The sequence below is a fragment of the Salvelinus fontinalis genome, chromosome 26 (assembly GCF_029448725.1).
Source record: "Salvelinus fontinalis isolate EN_2023a chromosome 26, ASM2944872v1, whole genome shotgun sequence".
In the NCBI taxonomy this organism is placed as follows: Eukaryota; Metazoa; Chordata; class Actinopteri; order Salmoniformes; family Salmonidae; genus Salvelinus; species Salvelinus fontinalis.
In genome coordinates this window covers 20,647,466-20,671,960 of record NC_074690.1, presented here as the reverse complement: position 1 = coordinate 20,671,960, position 24,495 = coordinate 20,647,466, and the positions used below count along the sequence as shown (strand labels likewise).

Sequence of the window (24,495 nt, the reverse complement as noted above, 5' to 3'; positions counted from 1 at the left end):
ATAAACACCCCCGGCCTAAGTAGTTCAGATGATATCCCACACAGAAGGACTACAACCCTCATTTGCACTCATCCACGAAATCCCAAGCCATCTCGACATCTTGTAAATGAAATGTTAATGTCAGAACATTGCAATCCATACCCTTCGCCGCTAAACTGGCGGCTATTCCGCTTGTTGTAGCTAGTAGTAGCCAATGCTACCTGTGTCTCCGCGGGAACGTAAAATGAAAACAATATTGCTACTTTAGGCAGATAAAGCCATCTCATTATTTGCTGTGGCCATATATCTAAAGTAGCTTGTTTGAACGATTTTATCTGGTTGAGAAACACCGGATTTTCAGATTAAAACGAAAGTGTACTCCTGAAAAGCTCTGTATAAAAGAGCGCGCCAAGAGACCATTGTGCTTAAAGCCAAGCGCAGACAAAGCTACGCGTGTTTACTTAAAGTTTAGGACCGGTCACTTGAAGAGGGGGAACGTTTGAGATCGACTTTATTGCAGTTAAGCTGCGCAGACACACACACACTACACTCTCTTTTAGACGTGGTTAATTGTTGAATCCGTGAGGGATTTAGACAAAATACGATAACGCTAGATTTCTACACATTTTTCTGAATATTCCACAATTGTGTGACCTGCTGAACACAGGACTGAACTAAATGCCGGTACTGTTTATATTTAGGTGCAGCAACAAGCAGTAGAAAATGTGAGGTACTGGCACTCGGTTCCGGTGAGCACCTGGTCAAGTCAAGCAGTGTACCTACTGGTTAAAGCGAAAACATACTTTATGATGGCTTACTGGCAAGTTATAATAACGGTTGCTTTAAAAAAAGATTAAATAACATTCAAAACCAGCTAGTTTTATACATGAGGAACGAGAAATGAAGCTAAAAGAATGAGTTAACAACAATCAAGTCTACTGTGAAAGAACACTGATAAACACAGCACAAATTAAATCTTGAACTTTTTAGAGGTCAGTTTAAACGCCAGCATCTAATGATTACACCCCCAATGGATCAAAAAGGTCAAACTGACAACACCAGTGTTTGACATACATGTACATAATTTGCCATTTATTTGGCGCAAATGAACATTGATTTGCCATTGAATACATACAGGGGTGAAAATATATAACTCAATGCACAGATAATTAGTGAAGGCAAGGTCCTGGATGAAGTTTAAAAAAATCTGCTTTAAGATTCAAGACATGTATAACTCGCCTCTCTTTCCCTCACCTGGGAATCAGCATCATAATCTACTTAGTCTTCCAAACACTGTAGGACAAAAATAACACAGGTAAAGTAAAAATACAAAAGTGGGTTTGGTCTCTTAAATAAATTGATAGCGTGAATGAGAGAGGGGGAGTTCTCAGTCATCTAGGAAGTCTTCGTCCAGGTTGATGTCCGAGGTATCAATGTCGTCCAGCTCCATGTTGTCCAGGTCGTCTTCAAGTTCGTCCAGGACCTGGGGAAGTAAACACACAACGTTAACACCTGGCCCATAACACAGCTAATGGTACTGATATTGCAACAGGTTATGTTCATACATCTCGATTTCTTCTCACTGTAAAGCGCCTCACCTACTGAACATTTGTCTATTTCTAGGGAGGCTGTTGCCTACCTTGTCCTTCTGTGACTCAGATGAGCTGGGGCTTTCCTCCTCAGGTGCAACCTCAGGCTCTGCCTCCGAGGGGATCACGGCTGCAGCCACTACCGCCGCCAACACGGACGCCATCACGCCTGCAGCCGGCATGGTCTCCTCGCCGCTGTCTTCAGCCTGCTACACACAGACACAGACATGAGCAGGACTCCACACACAGTACACACAAGGGGTGTGAGATCTGTTTTTTAGCATCTCCCTTGTTTCCATCTTTAATCCAGCCAACATGTGAGGGCTTCTCTAGATGTGAAACTCTACTCTTCCACTTCTAGGTTTGTGATATCAAAAACATATTGTCTGTGTAGAACTAGAACTACAAAGCCTTTAATCAAGTTGGGTACCAATTAGTCTTTGTAGTGGAGATTTCTGAGAAGAATTAAGACTTACCAGTACCGGTGTAGCGAGGGAGAGTGGAGCTCCTTTGGGCTCGTAGCCCGTGGCCTCCTCTAGTATATTACGTTCTTCATTGGGCTGGAGAGAAGAGACACGAGGAATGGGTGTTGTGTGTCAACGATCAGACAAACACAGCAATGGATGAGATAAGGATGGAGAGAGTGGACTACTTCTGTGATGCAAATATGCATCCATAACTATCTTTCAGCTTTGAGATGTGAACGTCAGATTATTCACATTTATTAGAGCTCCACCTCCAAACCCCACCACTCACCGTGATGAGAGGGTAGTCGGTGGCCGGCCGGGAGTTGCCCAGGCAGGTCTCACGGAGGAACTGCTCGGCCACGAACGACTCCTTCAGCCCGGGGAACAGGTTCTCATACTCAGTGGGGTCGGCCAGTGACTCAGCCGCCTTCTGGTTGACCTTGGCCAGGCTCTCCCTCCACAGCTTGACCACTCTGGACACCTGGCTGGGTAGGTAGGTGCGGGCCAGGAAGGCCGCCTCGGGCAGCCGGTTGGTCCGGATCAGCAGCTCCAGACAGTGGTCCAGTCTGAGGACAGACAGCCAGACACCAGTGTCAGAGAGAGGTCCAAAACACTCCTACTAATCACATGTTCTATCATAAAGAGTAGAGCTATGTACTTTTCAATAACTTATTTTTGCTCATTGTTAACAGCTACAACAAGGAAGTCGGATGCCTCACTGACATGGATGAAGGAATAGCGCCGGTGACAGAAAGATTCCATTGGTAATACACTGAACAAAATAACTAAACAAATATAAAGTGTTGGTCCCATGTTTTATGAGCTAAAATAAAAGATCCCAGAAATGTTCCAAACACACAAAAAGCTTATTTCTCTAAACTTTTGTGCACACATTTGTTTACATCCCTGTTAGTGAGCATTTCTCCGGTGTCAAGATAATACCTGACAGGTGTGGCATATCAAGAAGCTGATTAAACAGCATAATCATTACACAGGTGCACCTTGTGCAATAAAAGGCATGTCTAAAATGTGCAGTTTTGTCATAGAACACAATGCCACAGATTTATTTTTAGGGAGCATGAAATTGGCATGCTGACTGCAGGGATGTCCACCAGAGAATTTAATGTTAATTTCTCTACCATAAGCAGCCTAAGCCGTTGTCTATCAACAATGACAAGCCACCAGGGTCTGACAACTTGGATGGAAAATTACTGAGGATAATAGCATACGATATTGCCACTCCTATTTCCCATATTTTCTATTTAAGCCTACTAGAATGTGTGTGCCCCCAGGCTTGGAGGGAAGCAAAAGTCATTCCGCTACGTAAGAATAGTAAAGCCCCCTTTACTGGCTCAAATAGCTGACCAATCAGCCTGTTACAAACCCTTAGTAAACTTTTGGGAAAAAATGTATTTGACCAGATACAATGCTATTTTACAGTAAACAAATTGACAACAGACTTTCAGCACTTATAGGGAAGGACATTCAACAAGCACAGCACTTACACAAATGATTGATGATAAATTGTGGAGGCTGTTTTGTTAGACTTCAGTGCGGCGTTTTACATTATCGACAATAGTCTGCTGCTGGAGTATTAATGTTATTTAACTAGGCAAGTCAGTTAAGAACAAATTCTTATTTACAATGACGGCCTACACTGGCAAAACCCGGACGATTCTGGGCCAATTGTGCGCCGCCCTATGGGACTCCCAATCACGGCCGGTTGTGATACAGCCTGGAATCGAACTAGGGTGTCTGTAGTGACGCCTCTAGTACCGAGATGCAGTGCCTTAGATCGCTGTACCACTTGGGAGCCCAAGCCTCTCCAACATAATCTAGGCAACTGTCTAGGCCCATTACTTTTTTCAATCTTTACTAATGACATGCCACTGGCTTTGAGTAAAGCCAGTGTGTCTATGTATGTGGATGACTCAACACTATATGTCAGCTACTAGAGCGACTGAAAGGACTGCAACACTCAACAAAGAGTTGCAATTAGTTTCTGAGTGGGTGGCAAGTAATAAGATAGTCCAAAATATTTCTAAAACTAAAAGCATTGTATTTGGGACAAATCATTCACTAAACCCCAAACCTCAACTAAACCTTGTAATAAATAAGGTGGAAATTGAGCAAGTTGAGGAGACTAAACTGTTTGGAGTAACAATAGATTGGAAACATATTGATACAACAATAGCTATGATGGGGAGAAGTCTCTCCATAATAAAGAGCTGCTCTACCTTCTTAACAGCACTATCAACATGGCAGGTTCTACAGGCCCAAGTTGTTGCACCTGGACTACTGTTCAGTCGTGTGGTCAGGTGCCACAAAAAGGACTTAGAGAGCTAATAATAATAAGCATGTCAATCTCTCCTTGCTCAACATGGACGAGAGATTGATTTAATCACTGCTTGTATTTATGTGAGGTATTGACATGTTGAATGCACCAAGCTGTCTGTTTGAACTACTGGCTCACAGCACAGACACCCATCATTACCCCACAAGATATGCCACCAGAGGTCTCTTCACAGTCCCCAAGTCCAGAACAGACTATTGGAGGCGCACAGTACTACAAAGAGCCATGACTACATGGAACTCTATTCCACATCAAGTAACTGATGCAAGCAATAAAATTATATTTAAAAAAACAGATACAAAAAACACCTTATAGAACAGCGGGGACTGTGAAGCAACACAAACAAAGGCACAGACACATGTATACACACACACACAATAACATACGCACTTTACACATGTACACATGGATTTTGTACTATAGATCTGTGGTAGTGGTGGAGTAGGGTTCTGAGTGCACACAGCGTGTTGTGAAATGTATTGTAATGTTGTGAATGTATTGTAATGTTTATTATCTATGCATAGTCACTTCACTCCCACCTACATGTACAGATTACCTCAACTAACCTGTAACCCTGTACACTGACTCGGTACCGGTGCCCCCTGTATATAGCCTCGTTATTGTTATTCTTATTGTGTTACTTTTTATTTTAGTCAACTTGGTAAATATACATTTTCTTAACCTGTCTTCAACTGCACTGTTGGTTAAGGGCTTGTAAGTAGGAATTTCACAGTAAAGTCTACACTTGTTGTATTCGGGCATGTGACAAATAACGTTTGATTTGATTTAATGTTGTAAATTTTATAAACTGCCTTCATTTTGCTGGACCCCAGGAAGAGTAGCTGCAATGGGAATCCTAAATAAATACAACACAGTTTTAGAGAATTTGGCAGTATGTCCAACCGGCCTCACAACCGCAGACCAGGTGTTACCCCGCCAGCCCAGGACCTCCACATCCGGCTTCTTCACCTGTGGGATCATCTGTGGGGGGAGGGGTGCTGAGGAGCATTTCTGTCTGTAATAACGCCCTTTTGTTGGGAAAAACTCATTCTGATTGGCTGGGCCTGGCTCCACAGTAGGTAGGCTTATGCCCTCCAAGGCCCACCCATGGCTACACCCCTGCCCAGTCATGTGAAATCCATAGAGCCTAATGAATTTATTTCAATTAACTTAATTCCTTATATGAAGTGTAACTCAGTAAAAACGTTGAAATTGTTGCATGTTGCGTTTATATTTTTTTTCAATGTAAATCACATGATGTGCTCCATCCACCTGACTGTTCCCCTCTTCTGTACTCACTTCCCCTGCAGGAAGTAGGTCATGAATGCCACGTTGTTCTTGCCGTCCCGCTCGGCGCCCTCGGCCAGCTTGCCCACCATGGCGGCGTTGCCCGAGGCGGTGGCCAGCAGCAGCAGGCCGCCGTAGTCCTGGGCGTGATGAAGGCACTCCTGGGCCAGGCTAAACTGGCACTTACTGATGGCCAGCTCTGCCAGCTGCTTCCACTTCTGCTCCGACTGCCACCAGAGAAAACAACGGTTCTAATGTTAAACGTTTACATTCACGTTATACAGTGCTGTCAGTTAGACGGATATTGTACGAAGATGAATCCTCACTGCAAGCTAAAACAATTACATAGTTAAGCATCGTTTAGTGCAGCTTAGCTGAAGGACGGTTAATTAATTTAATTTAACAATTTGACTACAAAAAGTCCATTCAGATCTAAATCAGATGTTGACTAAATAGATATAAACCGAGAAGATAGTCTTCAGTATTGAATAACTAATTGTAGAATGACTGACATACATTCATCTTTAGTCTTTGAACTCTTGTAGTGTGTGTGCAGTGGTCTCTCCATAGCCTATTGTACTGTTGGTCTCACCTCTGCCTCCACAGCCAGCTGATAGGCGATCTTCAGCTCCCCCAGCTGCAGAGCAAGCTCAAACCTGTGCTCCGAGTCTGATGACACGGCCAGAGCCTGCTGCTTGAAGCCCTGGATGACCAACAAGAACATATCAGTAAACATTGTAACATTTCACGCAAAGACACACAGTCAGTTCACACAACAGCAGCCACATACAATTTTTGTTTTGAAATGGAGAGTCCAGAAATGCTAGCATCCCATAGTCTAGCTAGAATTCCCGTTGCACCCCGGCTCCACCATAGATTCAAAATACTACATTTTACTTCATCTATTCGCCTCACTTCCTCTGTGAACAGGAAGTTTCTGACCTGTTTCTCCAGGAAGTGTGCTACGCGGGTCCTCTGCTCCTTGGGGATGGTGGGCAGCACTTTGTCGGCCATGCCAAAGTCCCGGCGCATCACAGCTGTCTGGTACTCCAGCACAGACACCAGTAGGGAGTAGCTGACGATGTTCAGCTCCTTGTCGCCCAGGTACAGGCGGTCGTCCTTGGGGATGTAGCCCAGGAGGTACATGGTCCTACGGATGGAGCAGATAGACAATGTGTAATAGGGATTTAAAAGGAAACTGATCACACTTTGAGATGGCGTTCTAGGGCTCATTTCCAATGCACAGATAAAGCCTAGTTGTAGACTAAAAAGCATGCTGAATGAAGGAAGATCTTTTCACAGGAAGATCTTTTTAGTCCAGGACTAGGCTTAACGTGTAACTGACAGCGTTTTAGCAGCGTGAAATCTGATACAAATCTGTTCATATACACCCCAAGGAAGAATATGACGCCCCCTTATTTATTTAACATTTTCTGAGCACTTTCATAGAATGTTTGGGAATGACGTAGAGTAAGGCATTTGTGAAAATTCTACAATAATATATAGTGAGAACGCGTCCATGCGTTTGGACAATTAATAGACACCGCAGTAAATAAAACCTAATAAAGATGTGTCGGCCCTGTCCTGGACCAGACTCTACATAGACCGGTGCGCCATAGACAATCAGAACTACAGTAGGCATGTATGCAAATAAGACATATGGGCCTGCCATCACTCACTTTCAACTGGACTGTGTGTTTACAGGCAGTAGCAACAGTGCGACTTTAGATCATTAAAAAGCATTCGCACAAGACACAAAATGGGTGGCTTGTGCATTTGCACAAGACCTGAATGGGTTTCTGCAGTAATGTAAATACCACAGGAGTCCTCTTATATTTGGGAACTTTACAGTCCTATTGATCAAACCACCATAGGCTCTCTTCCTCCCTAAAATCAACAACAAAAGTTAGCCAGAGCCAGATGAGCTCAAATCTAGTGACAAACCCTCTTCTTCAGCTTAAAGTTGGCCGTCAAAATTGCACTGATAAACGATGGGGAAAAGTAGCTTGCTCGCCCTTCTGCAGCTTGCCTGCCAATGCATGCTTGTCCCAACCATCATTTTGACAATTGAATGGGAACTGCCTGCCTGCCTAATTGATCGATGCCAAATACATTTGATTGACAACTAAGAGATATTCATTCTGTGGAGAAAAGATGTTCAAGTTCAGCATAGCTAGCAAAGCAATTCACATTTCTCGCTAGCTAACCAAATGAAATCTGCATCTTTAGCTGTAGCCACCGAAAAACGGTGAGGGGAAAAAGTCAGTCACTCACCCACTTGTCCAATGACATGACATCCTCCCAGCAGCTAGCTAGCTAACTAACTAACGTTGGGCTCTGTATTTTTAGCTTGCTAATAGCTTCCTAAATAGATAAGTAGCTTATTAGCCATGTTATGACTGACTTGTGATCATTGTCCTTGCTAGTTTGATTATATTGACATTCCCAGCCTTAGTTACATTCATACGTTTTTGTCCCAAAAAATGTAGTAATTGAAACTGAAACAGTGCATCCCGGATAGAGGCAGCAAACAATGTACCAGGCCAGCTTCGATTTATAACCTGATAGCAATCTTTTTTTGGTCTACCAAGAAATGTACTGTTGAATTATATTTATCATGTTCTGAACAACATCCATCTATTCTGCCAACAATGTCTTACTGTACTTGGAAGTTTTTGTTGGTTTTGTAGCATAAACTGTGAATTTGATATTTTTGACTGATATGACTGTCTGTTTGATATCTGCAAAGTAAAACGCTGTCATTTCCACTTTAATCTCTGTCCAGAAAAAAAAAAATACACTTGTAGGAGGTTGTTGAGTAAGTTAGTGGGGGTTCCCATCTCCCCCTATTTATTCAGTTCAGTTATTTGTTGGATAGTCTTGTTGTAGAATGAATGTCAATGTAGCCCAAGCACATCTGCTGCTTTCAACACAAAAGGACTTGACTGATTCAAATGTTGCCCTAAAGAGGACCCTAGTGGGGACTTTTGGCTTTACATTAGCTGACATAACACAAACATTTAGCCTATTTAGCAAATTTACAGAGGTTTTTGTTTCTGGTCTTATACCCCCAACACTAGTGCTTACACAGCCAGCAAGACTGGGGTCGCACTAAAAGCAACAGCAGTACTGAGCTCCACTTATTCTTCAACTCCAGTCTCTTACTCCTGGATCGTATTCACTATTCACTAAACTGACCTACCTCAATTTGTCCAATAAGAAATATTTGTTTTTGTTTTCTGTTGCAAAACGTATTGCTACGCTGTGCTCTAATAAATATAACCCTGGTTCGCCGTACCTGTCCAGGTGAGCGATGGTGACAATCTCTCCCCCCACAAAGTAGTTGAGTCTGTTGACGGAGCTGGTGTAGATGAAGCAGTCTCCCACCCATAGGCCTGTCTTCACCACCTCCTGGATCTCCCCCTGGACCTGGAAGATCAAAAAAGACACAAAATGGCCGACAGATTAGGGAGGAGGAAGGGGGGGGGGGGTGTTCACTGGTGTTCTGTTGTCGAGGGCACCAGAGTATTTGCCTGTCACACACACACACACACCTCAAAGGCGTCTTCGATGCCATCCTCGGTCACTCCCTCATTGTTCTCTTGGGAGGCGGCTACTTTCTCTGACAGGTAGCGCAGGATGAAGAAGGAATCCTCTGTGGCTATACACACCAACTCCCCTGAGTCTGACCAGAAGATCTACAAACAGAGAGAGAGGGAAAGAGAGAGGAGGATACAGTCTTATCTCATGCTTCGCTTACAGTCCTGATGTGATGATGATGAAAATGTTAATGTCATATGCACATTTCTATCAATACGGTACTGGGTAGAAAAGCAAACATTCACAGAAACAGACCCTTGTACATGCTAGGATGCTCCTGTACATATCTATATTCTGATAAAGATGCTATTTTCTCTACAGTACTCACATGTTTGGGCTGGATCTCGATGCGGCGGATCAGCTCTGTGTTTTCCCAGTCATAGAAGGCCAGACCGTTCACTGACCTGACGCCTAGCAAAAAGCCTCCATAGATACCTGCAGGGAAATTTATATCAGGGTCATATTCATTGGGCACCAGTTGGAAGAAAACATACTGAAACACATATGGACTACCTGGATTTGTCCAATAAGAACGTTAATTTCATTTTCTGTTGTAAAACATTTTTCCATTACCTGGCGGGTTCCATCAAAACTGTCATAACAATTTGTTTGCAGTGTCTTTGTTCATACTACTAACTACCTGGGCCTGCCTTCTTTCACTTACCTTCAGCACCAAAGTCTGGCTTGAAAGACTTCTTCTCCTTGAAGTTCTTGAAGATTTTGACCACACTGTTGCTTTCCCTGATGGCATACCTATGACAAGACAGACCATGGACATTTGTGAGTGACAGAAAGTAATCATCCATTCTGAAAAGAAAAAAACTAAATCACATACCATAAAAACTTTGATTGGTTATTTAATTAAATTATATAAAGCTAAATCCCAATTGCTGTGAATGAATTGTAGGGTTGTGTGTGATGGACTCACTCGGAGGAGTCGTGTGCCCAGACAAACTCCTGCGCTGAGCCGAAGCTCTTGTTCCTCAGGGCCATGGCAGTGTAGATGATGTACTCTCCGTCTCCACACACCACAACAAACCTGACAACACAAACAACAATGCATATGGATTAAAGAGGGGCTCTATAAAACATCCAGATTTTCAACAGACTTTGAAGTTGAGGTGTGTTTGGAGAAAGAGCCATTTATTTCTGGAGATGTGGAACACGTTTTAAAGTATGTGTGTGTGTGTGGGGAGGTCCACATGTTTTCTAACAAATTCGTTTTTTGATATAACATTTGAAAACAGCTTTGCCTTTAAAGGTGTGGCACACAAATATGCAGTTGTTGTGCAAGACATTTGGATAGATTCACTGAATAGCTGACACGGGAGTCCAATGCAGTGCGGACTGACCTTCCGTTGGGGTTGTGCTGGATGGTCTGGGGGTAGATCTCACAGCTGCCCATGTCTTTGACGGCCAGCGGCAGCCTCTCTCCATCCTTGATCTCCGTGTCGCCCATGGCCTTCAGGTTTGCCTGCTGCACCTCCGAGTGCTTGGCCCAGATGATCTTCCCACTGGTGTCCATGGACATGGCTGGCTCCTCACGCCCCAGCTACAGATCACAGGAGAGGATGGAATAAAGTACCAAGGCTTTCAGGAGGCGCAGAGAAGATGTCACTGAGTAGTTGTTTCAACATAGAAAGGTAGTTAAAGAATACGTGTGCAATGTGTACAAACAGAAATTCTATCAACCTCACAGTGGAAACCCATCAGTGTGAAAAAAATAAAAAATAATCTTGAGTTTTGACTCTTATGCACAAATATATAGTCATTGACGTTTCTATTGAACACCTTGATGATGATGCTGCCTTCGTCGTAGCCCAGCGCCACATTGTTGGAGCCTCTCAGGCCACACACACACCACACGCGCTCCATGCCGTAGTTCAGCGTGCTCTCCAGACGGTACGTACTCGAGTGCCAGATACGCACAGTGCCTAAGGAACCAGAGAATGGATTTTTAAAAACAGTTTTGGGACTTGTGTGCATGTTTTTGTGTGGTTTTATTTAACGTTTGTATTTTTCAATATGTAAAATCATCCAGAGTGGAGCAAATAGATCTGCTCACCATCAACAGAAGAAGTACTTTCAGAGGATCAGAATATGATAGAGTGTATTAAGAATTTCCTCACCGTCCTCTGAGCCTGTGATGATGATAGGCAGCTCTGGGTGAAAGCTGACACATGACACATTCTGGGCGTGGCCCTCCAGGGTCTGCACACACGTCTTGTTCTGATGGGAGGAAATAAAGAGAGAGAGAGAGTGATCCTCTGCTACAAACATCTATAATACAACTTTTTTCTTGGTGGGAGACAAGGGGATGAGAACGGCAGCAAGACTAAAATAGTCATGCGCAAACACACAGTCCACTAACCCCGCCTCCATTGAGTAGGTGAGGCACAGGACAGCACTCACCCTTAGTAACACAGTAGTGAATGGATGCTTTGCATGGTGTCTTACTGCATTTACTACTGACAGAGTTACACAGAATTTGGCCATGCTCATCTACATATCAATCTGAATCTACTACAGTAGAAGGTAATTTCACTGCTTGTTAAGATCTGGAAGTGGCTACATTGTTTCATCCCACCGCTGTCTTACCTGGTAGTCCCAAATCTTGACCAGACGGTCATCAGCACCTGATATGAGGTATGGCTTGTCCCCTCCGCTGTAGTAGTCAATGCAGTTGACTCCTTTCTCATGGCCCTCAAGAGTGAAGTTAGGAGAGGAGGAGCCCAGCTGCCACACCTGGGATAAGACAGACCACGTGTCAGAAAAAAACACTCACAAACATCGAAACTCTATGGTTGTTGTAAGCACACGACTTTTGTTAGGCAGTCATCACACACACACACACACACACACACACACACACACACACACACACACACACACACACACACACACACACACACACACACACACACACACACACACACACACAGTCTAGTGTTACCTTGATGGTTCTGTCCAGAGAAGCGCTGGCAAACTGGTTGTTGTCTTTAGGGTTGATGACGATCTGCATGACGTAGTGGGTGTGGCCCTCAAACACCTGACTGCAAGACCACTTCTTCTCCCAGTCCCACAGCTTGATTAGCATGTCGTCTGGACACACACAGGATGTAACAGTCACTTAATATCATACTTGTGTGACAGAGAATGAGTTCATGCATTTGACACAAGTATAAAAAGACAGGAGCCCCCCCCAAAAAAGAAAAGTTACTGATTGCGTACCACTGCTTGTGAGGATGTAGGGCTGGGTGGGATGCACGGCGATACAGCGGATGTAGTCAGAGTGGGCCTCAAACATGTGGACCCTCTCCAGGGTGTTGTAGTTGAACACACGGATCTGCATGTCATCCTACAGAGAGAAAGGAGGAAAGACATTGCAAATGCAGCGAGCGAGTAGTCTCCATTCTATAAGTCCACACAAAGTGGTGGAAGATAAGATAGACCATCAGAAGGTCTCTTTTCTCATTAGATGCTTGTCTTGAATGTTAAATCAGCATCACTCACCGCGCCGGTTATGACCCAGTTCTTCCTGGCTACAAACTTCGATGCTCTCACTGGAAGGTCACACACTTCGAAGGTCTTCACCAAGGTCTGGATTGGAGATATTTACAAATCGTACATTTTAATTTCATATAATTTTCGCTTCGAGTTGTTTATCTCCATGGTGCAAGTACTCAACATCAAACTGGAACTGTGTGTATTTGTTTACCTGTGTTTCGTGGTTCCAGACACAGACACTACCATTGTACAGGCTGGCCAGCATCCACGGCTCGGTCGGGTGGAGGTCCACGCTCTTCACGCGGTCTGACCGGGCTGTCAGCTTCCGCTTGATGTCCAGCCTGAGAGGCTGTGAGACAGATGAGATGCTGTCAAGTCAATCCAAATAAACTGACAGAGCAGTGCACAGTGTACTGATCTGGGGTGTAATCATTAGTCCAAACAGTTGCAATTTGCAACGAAAACTAAAGTCTATATTGGACAAATTCAGGTAGACCCCTCCACGTTTCATTCCGTTTGCTTCTGTTAAAGAAACGTTTTGCAACAGAATCGGCTTAATGAATAAACCCCAGATTGCAGATCATAGCTAGTTTGCTAGCTAACGTTAGCTAATGGTGATATAACTTTAGCTGGTACACAATTACTAATCCTTCCAAAATCCCCAAAAATGTAAACACAGCACAGTAGCTAGCAATGCAGCTACCGTACCATCAAAATATTTTACATGCAAAATGTAGAAAGATAGCTAGCTAGATAAATATTGACTACAATATTGGATATTGATTACAGCATTGTTGGGTTTAGAGCTTGTAAAAAGGGCATTTCACTGTAATTATGCATGTGACATTAAACTTGTAACTGCTCACGCGTAACGGTAGTAGGGAAATGTGATATGTACTGTCGCTAGCTAACGTTAACTAGCTACGAGGACAAGAGCATCATTGCCAAAGGATAGCTAGCCTAAGCCACAAGACTCCTGAACAGCTAATCAAATGGCTACCCATTTGTACGCTGCTACTACTCTGATTATTATTCATGCATAGTCACTTTACCTCTACCTACATATACAGTACCAGTTTAAAAAGTTGACACACCTAATCATTCAAAAGTTTCTTTATTTTTACTATTTTCTACATTGTAGAATAGTGAAGAAGTCAACACTATGAAATAACACGTGGAATCATGTAGTAACCAAAAAAGTATTAAGCAAATCAAAATATATTTTATATTTGACATTCTTCAAAGTAGCCAGCCTTTGCTTTGATGACAGCTTTGCACACTCTAGGCATTCTCTCAACCAGCTTCATGAGATAGTCACCTGGAATGCATTTCAATTAACAGGTGTGCCTTGTTAAAAGTTAATTTGTGGAATTTCTTTCCTTCTTTTAAAGTGTTTGAGCCAATCAGTTGTGCGGCGACAAGGTAGGGGTGTATACAGAAAGCCCTATTTGGTAAAAGACCAAGTCCATATTATGGCAAGAACAGCTCAAATAAGCAAATTGAAACTTTGAAAGTTTCTTCAAGTGCAGTCGCAAAAACCATCAAGAGCTATGATGAAACTCTCTCATGAGGACCACCACAGGAAAGAAAGACCCAGAGTTACCTCTGCTGCAGAGGATAAGTTCATTAGAGTTAACTGCACCTCAGATTGCAGCCCAAATAAATGCGTCACAGAGTTCAAGTAGCAGACACATCTCAACATCAACTGTTCAGAGGAGACTGCGTGAATCAGGCCTTCATGGTCGAATTGCAGCAAAGAAACCACTACTATAGGACACCAATAATAAGAAGAGACTTACTTGGGCCAAGAAATACAAGCAATGGCCATTAGACCGGTGGAAATCTGTCCTTTGGTCTAATGAGTCCAAATTTTAGATTTTTGGTTCCAACCGCTGTGTCTTTGTGAGATGCAGAGTAGGTGAACGGATGATCTCATGGAGGAGGTGTGACGGTGCTTTGCCGGTTACAGTATCGTTGATTTATTTAGAATTCAAGGCACACTTATCCAGCATAGCTACCTCAGCATTCTGCAGCGATGTGCCATCCCATCTGGTTTGCGCTTAGTGTGACTATCATTTGTTTTTCAACAGGACAATGACCCAACACACCTCCAGGCTGTGTAAGGACTATTTGACCAAGAAGGAGAGTAATGGAGTGCTGCATCAGATGACCTGGCCTCCACAATCACCCGATCTCAACCCAATTGAGATGGACCGCAGAGTGAATGAAAAGCAGCCAACAAGTGTTCAGCATGTGGGAACTCCTTCAAGACTGTTGGAAAACCATTCCAGGTAAAGATGGTTGAGAGAATGCCAAGAGTGTGCCAAGCTGTCATCAAGGCAAAATATAAAATATATTTTGATTTGTTCAACACTTTCTTAGCTACTACATAATTCCATAGATGTGTTATTTCATAGTTTTAATGTCTTCACTATTACTCTACAATGTAGAAAATAGTAAAAAATAAAAACCCTTGAATGAGTAGGTGTGTCCAAACTTTTGACTGCCACTGTAAATTATATCCAGCTCAGGGCTCCAGCTATGCATTTGGTTTGCTAGCTAAGTGGCTATCTTGCAAGATCAAGCTTCTTGGTTACATCAGAGACAATCAATCCCCTCTTTGATCAATATCCCTAAATTAGTTTTGTGCATCAAAAAAGTATTAGTATTATTTCATTGTTATTCTTTATGTTTGGACAGTAATAGCACCTTGTGTGTGCACTGCCAGTAATACCTGTATGTCCTGGTAAGGTACAGGAACGGTATGAGGGTATTCAAATCTGGATACAGCACAACCCTAGTATCTGTTGATGCTCATCAAATGACTTGTATGATCAAAATTAGCGTGGAGTCAAATATACAGTAGGTCAGTAGCAGAGAACAGATAATGGAGTTAAAGAGGCAAGATGTTCATTATCTTGACTGGAACTGTACCCCCGCACATTGACTCTGTACCGGTACCCCCTGTATATAGCCTCGCTACAGTTATTTTATTGTTGCTCCTTAATTACAGTTGAAGTCGGAAGTTTACATACACTTAGGTTGGAGTCATTAAAACTTGTTTTTCAAAATTTCTTGTTAAAACAAACTATAGTTTGGGCAAGTCGGGTAGGACATCTACTTTGTGCATGACGCAAGTAATTTTTGCAACAATTGTTTACAGACAGATTATTTCACTTATAATTCACTGTATCACAAATCCAGTGGGTCAGAAGTTTACATACACTAACTTGACTGTGCCTTTAAACAGATTGGAAAATTCCAGAAAATTATGTCATGGCTTTAGACGCTTCTGATAGGCGAATTGACATCATTTGAGTCAATCGGAGGTGTATCGATGGATGTATTTCAAGGCCTGCCTTCAAACTCAGTGCCTCTTTGCTTGACATCATGGGAAAATCAAAAGAAATCAGCTAAGACCTCAGAAAAAGAATTGGAGACCTCCACAAGTCTGGTTCTTCCTTGGGGGCAATTTCCAAACGCCTGAAGGTACCATGTTCATCTATACAAACAATAGTACGCAAGTATAAACACCATGGGACCACGCAGCCGTCATACCGCTCAGGAAGGAGACGCGTTCTGTCCAATAGAGACGAGTGTACTTTGGCGCGAAAAGTGCAAATCATTCCCAGAACAACAGCAAAGGACCTTGTGAAGATGCTGGAGGAAACAGGTACAAAAGTATCTATATCCACAGTAAAACAAGTCCTATATCAACATAACCTGAAATGCCGCTCAGCAAGGAAGAAGCCACTGCTCCAAAACCGCCATAAAAAAGCAAGACTATGGTTTGCAACTGCACATGGGGACAAAGATCATGCTTTTTGGAGAAATGTCCTCTGGTCTGTTTGGCCATAATGACCATCGTTATGTTTGGAGGAAAAAGGGGGATGCTTGCAAACCGAAAAACACCATCCCAACTGTGAAGCACGGGAGTGGCAGCATCATGTTGTGGGGGTGCTTTGCTGCAGGAGGGACTGGTGCATTTCACAAAATAGATGGCATCATGGGTAGGGAAATTATGTGGATATATTGAAGCAACATCTCAAGACATCAGTCAGGAAGTTAAAGCTTGGTCGCAAATGGGTCTTCCAAATGGACAATGACCCCAAGAATACTTCCAAAGATGTGGCAACATGGCTTAAGGACAACAAAGTCAAGGTATTGGAGTGGCCATCACAAAGCCCTGACCTCAATCCCATAGAAAATTTGTGGGCAGAACTGAAAAAGCACGTGCGAGCAAGGAGGCCGTACAAACCTGACTCAGTTACACCAGCTCTGTCAGGAGGAATGGGCCAAAATTCACCCAACTTATTGTGGGAAGCTTGTGGAAGGCTACCCGAAATGTTTGACCCAAGTTAAACAATTTAAAGGCAATGCTACCAAATACTAATTGAATGTATGTCAACTTCTGACCCACTGGGAATGTGATGAAAGAAATAAAAGTTGAAATAGATCACTCTACTATTATTCTGACTAGAGGTCGACCAATTAGGATTTTTCAATGCCGATATCGATTATTGGAGGACCAAAAAAAGCAGATGCCGATTAATCAGCCGATTTATATATATATTTGTAATAATGACAATTACATCAATACTGAATGAACAATGAACACTTTTATTTTAACTTAATATAATACATCAATAAAATCAATTTAGTCTCAAATAAATAATGAAACATGTTCAATTTGTTTTAAATAATGCAAAAACAAAGTGTTGGGGAAGAAAGTAAAAGTGCAATATGTGCCATGTAAAAAAAGCTAACGTTTAAGTTACTTGCTCAGAACATGAGAACATTTGAAAGCTGGTGGTTCCTTTTAACATGAGTCTTCAATATTCCCAGGTGAGAAGTTTTAGGTTCTAGTTATTATAGGAATTATAGGACTATTTCTCTCTATACGATTTGTATTTCATATACCTTTGACTATTGGATGTTCTTATAGGCACTTCAGTATTGCCAGCTTCCATCCCTCTCCTCGCCGCTACCTGGGCTCAAACCAGGAACACATCGACAACAGCCACCCTCGAAGCAGCGTTACCCATGCAGAGCAAGGGGAACAACTACTCCAAGTCTCAGAGTGAGTGACGTTTGAAACGCTATTAGCGTGCACCCCGCTAACTAGCTAGCCATTTCACATCGGTTACAGCAGCCTAATCTTGGGAGTTGATAGGCTTGAAGTCATAAACAGCGCAATTCTTGAAGCATTGCGAAGAGCTGCTGGCAAAACGCACAAAAGTGCTGTTTGAATGAACGCTTACGAGCCTGCTGGTGCCTACCATCGCTCAGTCAGACTGCTCTATCAAATCCTAGACTTAATTATAACATAATAACACACAGAAATACGAGTCTTAGGTCATTAATATGGTCGAATCCAGAAACTATCATCTCGAAAACAAAACGTTTATTCTTTCATTGAAATACGGAACCGTTCCGTATTTTATCTAACGGGTGGCATCCATAAGTCTAAATATTCCTGTTACATTGCACAACCTTCAATGTTATGTCATAATTACGTAAAATTCTGGCAAATTAGTTCGCAATAAGCCAGACGGCCCAAACTGTTGCATCTACTCTGAGTCTGCGTGCAATAAACGCAAGAGAAGTGACACAATTTCACCTGGTTAATATTGCCTGCTAACCTGGATTTCTTTTAGCTAAATATGCAGGTTTAAAAATATATACTTCTGTGTATTGATTTTAAGAAAGGCATTGATGTTTATGGTTAGGTACACGTTGGAGCAACGACAGTCCTTTTCGCGAATGAGCACTGCATCGATTATATGCAATGCAGGACACGCTAGATAAACTAGTAATATCATCAACCATGTGTAGTTAACTAGTGATTATGATTGATTGTTTTTTATAAGATAAGTTTAATGCTAGCTAGCAACTTACCGTGGCTTCTTACTGCATTCGCGTAACTGGCGGGCAGTTAACCATAAGGTTAACCATAAGGTTGCAAGATTGAATTTCTGAGCTGACAAGGTAAAAATCTGTCATTCTGCCCCTGAACAAGGCAGTTAACCTTTTCTCAATAGGGGGTGCTGTTTGCACTTTGTAAAAATTTCGTCCCCAAATTAAACTGCCTCGTACTCAATTCTTGCTCGTACAATATGCATATTATTATTACTATTGGATAGAAAACACTCTCTAGTTTCTAAAACCGTTTGAATTATATCTGTGAGTAAAACAGAACTTGAGTTGGAGCAATCTTCCTGTCAGCAAGTGAGAAATCTGAAATGAGCTAGGCTGTTCTGAGGTCAGTTTATTAATTTGCATGTCTTCTATTGGTTGAGATGCACTGCATACGCCTTCCCCTGGATGTCAGCAAATAGTGAGAATTGGATTGGTGTTGCTAGGCAGATATGAGGTCATATAAAGGGTTTGGGAACGTGGGGTCCACTCTTTTCAACATTCGCCATGACGCAAGACAGACCTCAGGATGGTGTTATAGAAAGCTCCCGTTATAGCCCTTAGATATATCCGGCACTGATTTTATTCGATATAGGTGTTAAAGACATCATAATGTTGTTATTTTAAACCGAGTTATATCAGTTTATATCAGTATATTGTGATTTTCGGATATTTAATTGTGCTGCGTTCTAGTGAGTTGGGCACATCTGGGCCACATGGCTAATGTTTACTGCTAATTCCAAAGTTGAAGGCGACAATCTACAACCGAGCAACGATTATTTTGGACAAAGGACAACTTGCCCAAGATTCTGATGGGAGCTCATCAAAAAGTAAGAACTATTTATGATGTTAATTCATTGTTCTGTTGAAAAATGTAAAACTCATATTCCGCCATTAATTTCGGTGTGGTCTCGCTTTAACGCACGCTGTATGTCGTAGTAACGTTAATTTTACAAATCTAACACAGCGGTTGCATTAAGAACTAATGTATCTTTCATTTGCTGTCCAACCTGTATTTTTTAGTCAAGTTTATGATTAGTTACTGATTAGATTAGGTGCCTCTCCCAAGATTTCTCCCGACATATTGTTGGCAGCTTGGCAACTATTCTCATTGTATAACCACGATTTGTGCCGCTAAATATGCACATTTTCGAACAAACTCTATATGTATTGTGTAATATGATGTTATAGGACTGTCATCTGAAGAAGTTTGAGAAGGTTAGGGAAAAAATTAACATCTTTTGCTGGTTTATTCGTTATCGCTATTGTTGGCTTGAATCAATGCTGTTGTGTGGTTGGCTATTGTGGTAAGCTAATATAATGCTATATTGTGTTTTCGCTGTAAAACACTTAAAAAATCTGAAATATTGGCTGGATTCACAAGATCTTTGTCTTTCATTTGCTGTACGCTGTGTATTTTTAATAAATGTTTTATGATGAGTATTTATGAAATTCACGTTGGTCTCTGTAGTTATTCTAGTTGCTTTGGTGAGAGTTGTGATGGTGGCTGCAATGGTAAACTATGATTTTACCTGAAATATGCACATTTTTCTAACAAAACATATGCTATACAATAAATATGTTATCAGACTGTCATTTGATGAAGTTGTTTCTTGGTTAGTGACTATTTATACCTTTATTTGGTCGAAATTGTGATAGCTACCTATGCAGGAAAAAAATGGTGGGGAAAAAAAGTTGTGTCTTTTGCTATCGTGGTTAGCTAATAGATTTACATATTGTGTCTTCCCTGTAAAACATTTTAACAATCAGAAATGATGGCTGGATTCACAAGATGTGTATCTTTCATCTGGTGTCTTGGACTTGTGATTTAATGATATTTAGATGCTAGTATTTACTTGTGACGCTGTGCTAGGCTATGCTAGTCAGCTTTTTTACTGATGGGGGTGCTCCTGGATCCGGGATTGTGTGCAAGTAGAAGTTAACCCACCGTTCCTAGGCCGTCATTGAAAATATGAATCTGTTCTTAACTGACTTGCCTAGTTAAATAAAGGTATAAAATAATAATAATAATAATTTTTTTTAAAAATCGGCGCCCAAAATTACCGATTTCCGATTGTTGTGAAAAGTTGAAATCGGCCCTAATTAAAATCGTCCATTCTGATTAATCGGTCGACCTCTACTTTCGACTTTAACTGTATTTGATATTTTCCTTCTTTTTTTATAGAATTTTTACTTTTTATTTTTGTAAATACTTTCTTGACACTTATTTTTCTTTAAACTGCATTGTTGAGACAGGCTAGCCACTTTGCTGATCCTTAACACTGGGGCCCCACAAGGGTGAGTGCTCAGCCCCTTCCTGTACGCCCTGTTCACCCATGACTGTGTGGGCATGCACGCCTCCAACTCAATCATCAAGTTTGCAGACGACACAGCAGTAGTGGGCTTGATTACCAACAACGACAAGACAGCCTATAAGGTGAGGGTACTCGGAGTGTTTTGTCAGGAAAACAACCTCTCACTCAACGTCAACAAAACAAAAGGAGATGATCATGGACTTCAGGAAACAGCAGGGGGAGCACCCCCCTATCGACATTGACGGGACAGCAGTGCAGAAGGTGGAAAGTTAAGTTCTTCGGCACACACATCACAGACAAACTGAAATGGTCCATCCACACAGACAGTGTGGTGAAGAAGATGCAACAGCGCCTCTTCAACCTCAGGTGACTGAAGAAATTTGGCTTGTCACCTAAAACATTCACAAACTTTTACAGATGCACAATTGAGAGCAGCCTGTCGGGCTGCATCACCGCTTGGTACAGCCACTGCACTGCCCACAACCGCAAGGCTCTCCAGAGGGTGGTTCGGTCTGGACAACGCATCACCAGGGACAAACTACCTCCAGGACACCTACAGCACCCGATGTCACAGGAAGGCCAAAAAGATCATCAAGGATGACAACCACTCGAGCCAAGACCTGTTCACCCCGCTACAATCCATAAGGCGAGGTCAGTACAGGTGCATGAAAGCTGAGACCGAGACTGAACAACAGCTTCCATCTCAAGGCCATGAGACTGTTAAACAGCCATCACTAACACAGAGAGGCTGCAGCCTACACACAGACTTGAAATCATTGGCCACTTTAATAAATGGATCACTAGTCACTTTAATAATGCCAGTAATAATGTTTACATATCTTGCATCACTCATCTCATATGTATATACTGTATTTTATACCATCTATTGCATCTTGCCTATGCCGCTCTGTCATTGCTCATCCATATATTCATAAGTATATATTCTTATTCCATTCCCTTAGATTTGTGTGTATTAGGTAGTTGTTGTGGAATTGTTAGATTACATGTTGGGACTAGCAGCACAATCATTTCCCTACACTCGCAATAACATCTGCTAACCATGTGTATGTGAAAAATAAAATGTTATTTGATTTTTGGTTAAGGGCTTGTAAGTAGGCATTTAGAGCGTTGGACTAGTAACCGAAAGGTTGCAAGATCGAATCCCCGAGCTGACAAGGTAAAAATCTGTCGTTCTGCCCCTGAACAAGGCAGTTAACCCACTGTTCCTAGGCCATCATTGAAAATAATAATTTGTTTTTAACTGACTTACCTAGTTAAATAAAAGGTCAAATAAAATAAAAAATGTCACTGTAAGGTGAAATACCTTCTGTATTCAGAGCATGTGACAAATACAATTTGATTTGACTTGATTATCCTTACTACTTAGCTAGCAAGTGTTGGGTAGCTATCACCATTCCCAAAATATAATAATGCATTGGAATAGTTTAGACACAAGGACGAACAGTACTAACGCACCTGCTGTCTCGACCTCTGAATGCTCGGCCATGAAAAGCCAACTGACATTTACTCCTGATATACAGACCAGTTGCGCCCTCTACAACCAATGTGATTATTATTATTTGACACTGCTGGTCATCTATGAACACCATGTACTCTTATAATCTCCACCCGGTATAGCCAGAAGAGGACAGGCCACCCCTCAAAGCCTGGTTCCTCTCTAAGTTTCTTCCTAGGTTCCTGCCTTTCTAGGGAGTTTTTCCTACCCACCGTGCTTCTACATCTGCATTGCTTGCTGTTTTGGGTTTTAGGCTGGGTTTATGAATAGCACTCTGACATCTGCTGATGTAAAAATGGCTTTGTAAATACATTTCATTGACTAACGTTAGTAGGTGGACAAATTGTGAGCTAACTGACTAGTAACAGGCCTAGCTTGTTTAGCTAGCTATCGTTACCCTTAGCTAGCCTTAGTTAGCATGGCTAGCTTGTCTCAATCACTACCGTACCGTCTTTTCCTGACATAAACTGGTCACATGTCACCAAACATTACAATTCAGACTACGGAATACATAACGTTCAACATCGAATGTAAACTTGTCTCACCATGTTTTAATCCTGGATTGTCTCTCTTTATGTGAATGAATTACGAATAATTACAGTCGGTGCTGCGTTTTCTGTGGACGGACTGTCGAGTAGTGACGTGGAACCCATGAAACTTCCTGAAACTGCGTGCGATGGCAATCGATGACGTGTGGTTTGGGGTCGTGGCACTTTTGCTATTCTTTTCCAAGGTGCATGGCTGTAGTTGAGCTATTTTGTTAAAATTACTATTTCGAACATAGCATATACATGTTGTGCATATTAAAATGTTTCTGCAGTTTATAAACATGTTCAGACAGGGTTATTTCCCGAGTAAAATGAATCACTGTGATGGCCCAAATGCCAGTATACTTGCTGCATTTGCCCAACTGTAACTCATCTTTGTAAGACTGGTGTTCAGTCCAGGGTATAAAGCATACCCACTAGTTTATGTTCCTAATCCTATATGGTTTAGGAGTCTTCGCTGTGTATCAGCTATGACCACATGGGATTGTCTTTGATCAGGTAGTAGTTTTTTTATGCCAGCTGGGACCAACAAGCTATGGTCCCTCTTGTGTCAGGGCTTTTCCTTCTTGGGGGACTGCCTACATTAAAACTAGAACTGAAAACTACTGAGTTGTAAATTAACTATCTCAGCACATCCCTCAGACTGACACTGGTCAATGACTTAGAGGTTAAGAAACACTGGGCTATACAAATAAGTCTAATAAATTATTTAGCAATAATATTGGGTTCCCATGATCAACGTTGAGAGGTTTTAGGCTAACATATGACGGATTCATTTCTATGAAAAGACTCAAAACATTGTATTGGAGTTATGGAAGATTTGCCCAACAAAAACAACATATAAGGCTAAAAAGAGTGAACAATAAACAATGCTTTATTCAGATTTGCTTGTGTTATGATATGAGTTTAAAACAGTATGACAAAAAATAGTGGTGAATCCAGTAACTTATATCCAGATGTCCTTTATAATTTTTTCTTAATTTTTAAATGCCTACAAGCAGACTATGTCCTCACAGATCAGTTTCTGTGAATTCAGAGAATAAATCTCAAGTGTCTGAGGTCAGATATCAGGTTTTGTTACTTTAGTGCCTTATAGGATGCATGTTTTGGAATAATTGTATTCTGTATAGGCTTCATTATTTTCACTCTGTCAATTAGGTTAGTATTGTGGAGTAACTACAATGTTATGGATCAATTTTTCCTGTCACAGCCATTAAACTGTTTTAAAGTCACTGTGGCCTCATGGTGAAATCCCTGAGCGGTTTCCTTTCTCTCCGGCAACTGAGTTAGGAAGTGCGCCTGTATCTTTGTAGTGACTGGGTGTGTTAATACATCTTCCAAAGTGTAATTAATAACTTCACCATGCATGCTCAAAGGGATGTTGAAGGCTTTTTTTACCCATCTGCCAAATAGGTGCC

The 24,495-nt window shown here is 41.9% G+C and overlaps 1 protein-coding gene across 2 annotated transcripts; it reads right to left on the bottom strand.

Annotated features, from left to right (window-relative positions):
* Nucleotides 1-1,041: 1,041 nt before the first annotated feature.
* Nucleotides 1,042-23,194, bottom strand: LOC129823878 (coatomer subunit beta'). 2 transcript variants are annotated; one of them, XM_055882938.1, is made up of 21 exons: nt 23,075-23,194; nt 12,994-13,131; nt 12,789-12,875; nt 12,507-12,633; nt 12,229-12,377; nt 11,874-12,020; nt 11,405-11,504; nt 11,067-11,209; nt 10,628-10,827; nt 10,204-10,314; nt 9,940-10,028; nt 9,604-9,710; nt 9,230-9,373; nt 8,974-9,104; nt 6,618-6,825; nt 6,268-6,378; nt 5,688-5,902; nt 2,325-2,601; nt 2,045-2,128; nt 1,619-1,777; nt 1,042-1,462 (listed from the first exon to the last, which is right to left on the bottom strand). In XM_055882938.1, exons 1-21 carry the CDS (start codon nt 23,075-23,077, stop codon nt 1,367-1,369), a joined length of 2,826 nt encoding a protein of 941 aa, XP_055738913.1. In that variant the 5' UTR covers nt 23,078-23,194; the 3' UTR covers nt 1,042-1,366. The 2 variants fall into 2 exon arrangements, with proteins under 2 accessions (XP_055738913.1, XP_055738914.1); XM_055882939.1 differs by having other exon boundaries at nt 1,619-1,774.
* Between the last annotated feature and the right edge of the window lie 1,301 nt (nt 23,195-24,495).

Excerpts from the sequence above, each read along its gene's own strand:
- LOC129823878 (XM_055882938.1), bottom strand. Across the intron at positions 6,826-8,973 it reads ACCATCGCTCACCTGGACAG|GACCATGTACCTCCTGGGCT; the intron begins GTACGGCGAACC and ends CTCCATCCGTAG. Across the intron at positions 1,463-1,618 it reads CTGAGTCACAGAAGGACAAG|GTCCTGGACGAACTTGAAGA; the intron begins GTAGGCAACAGC and ends TTACTTCCCCAG.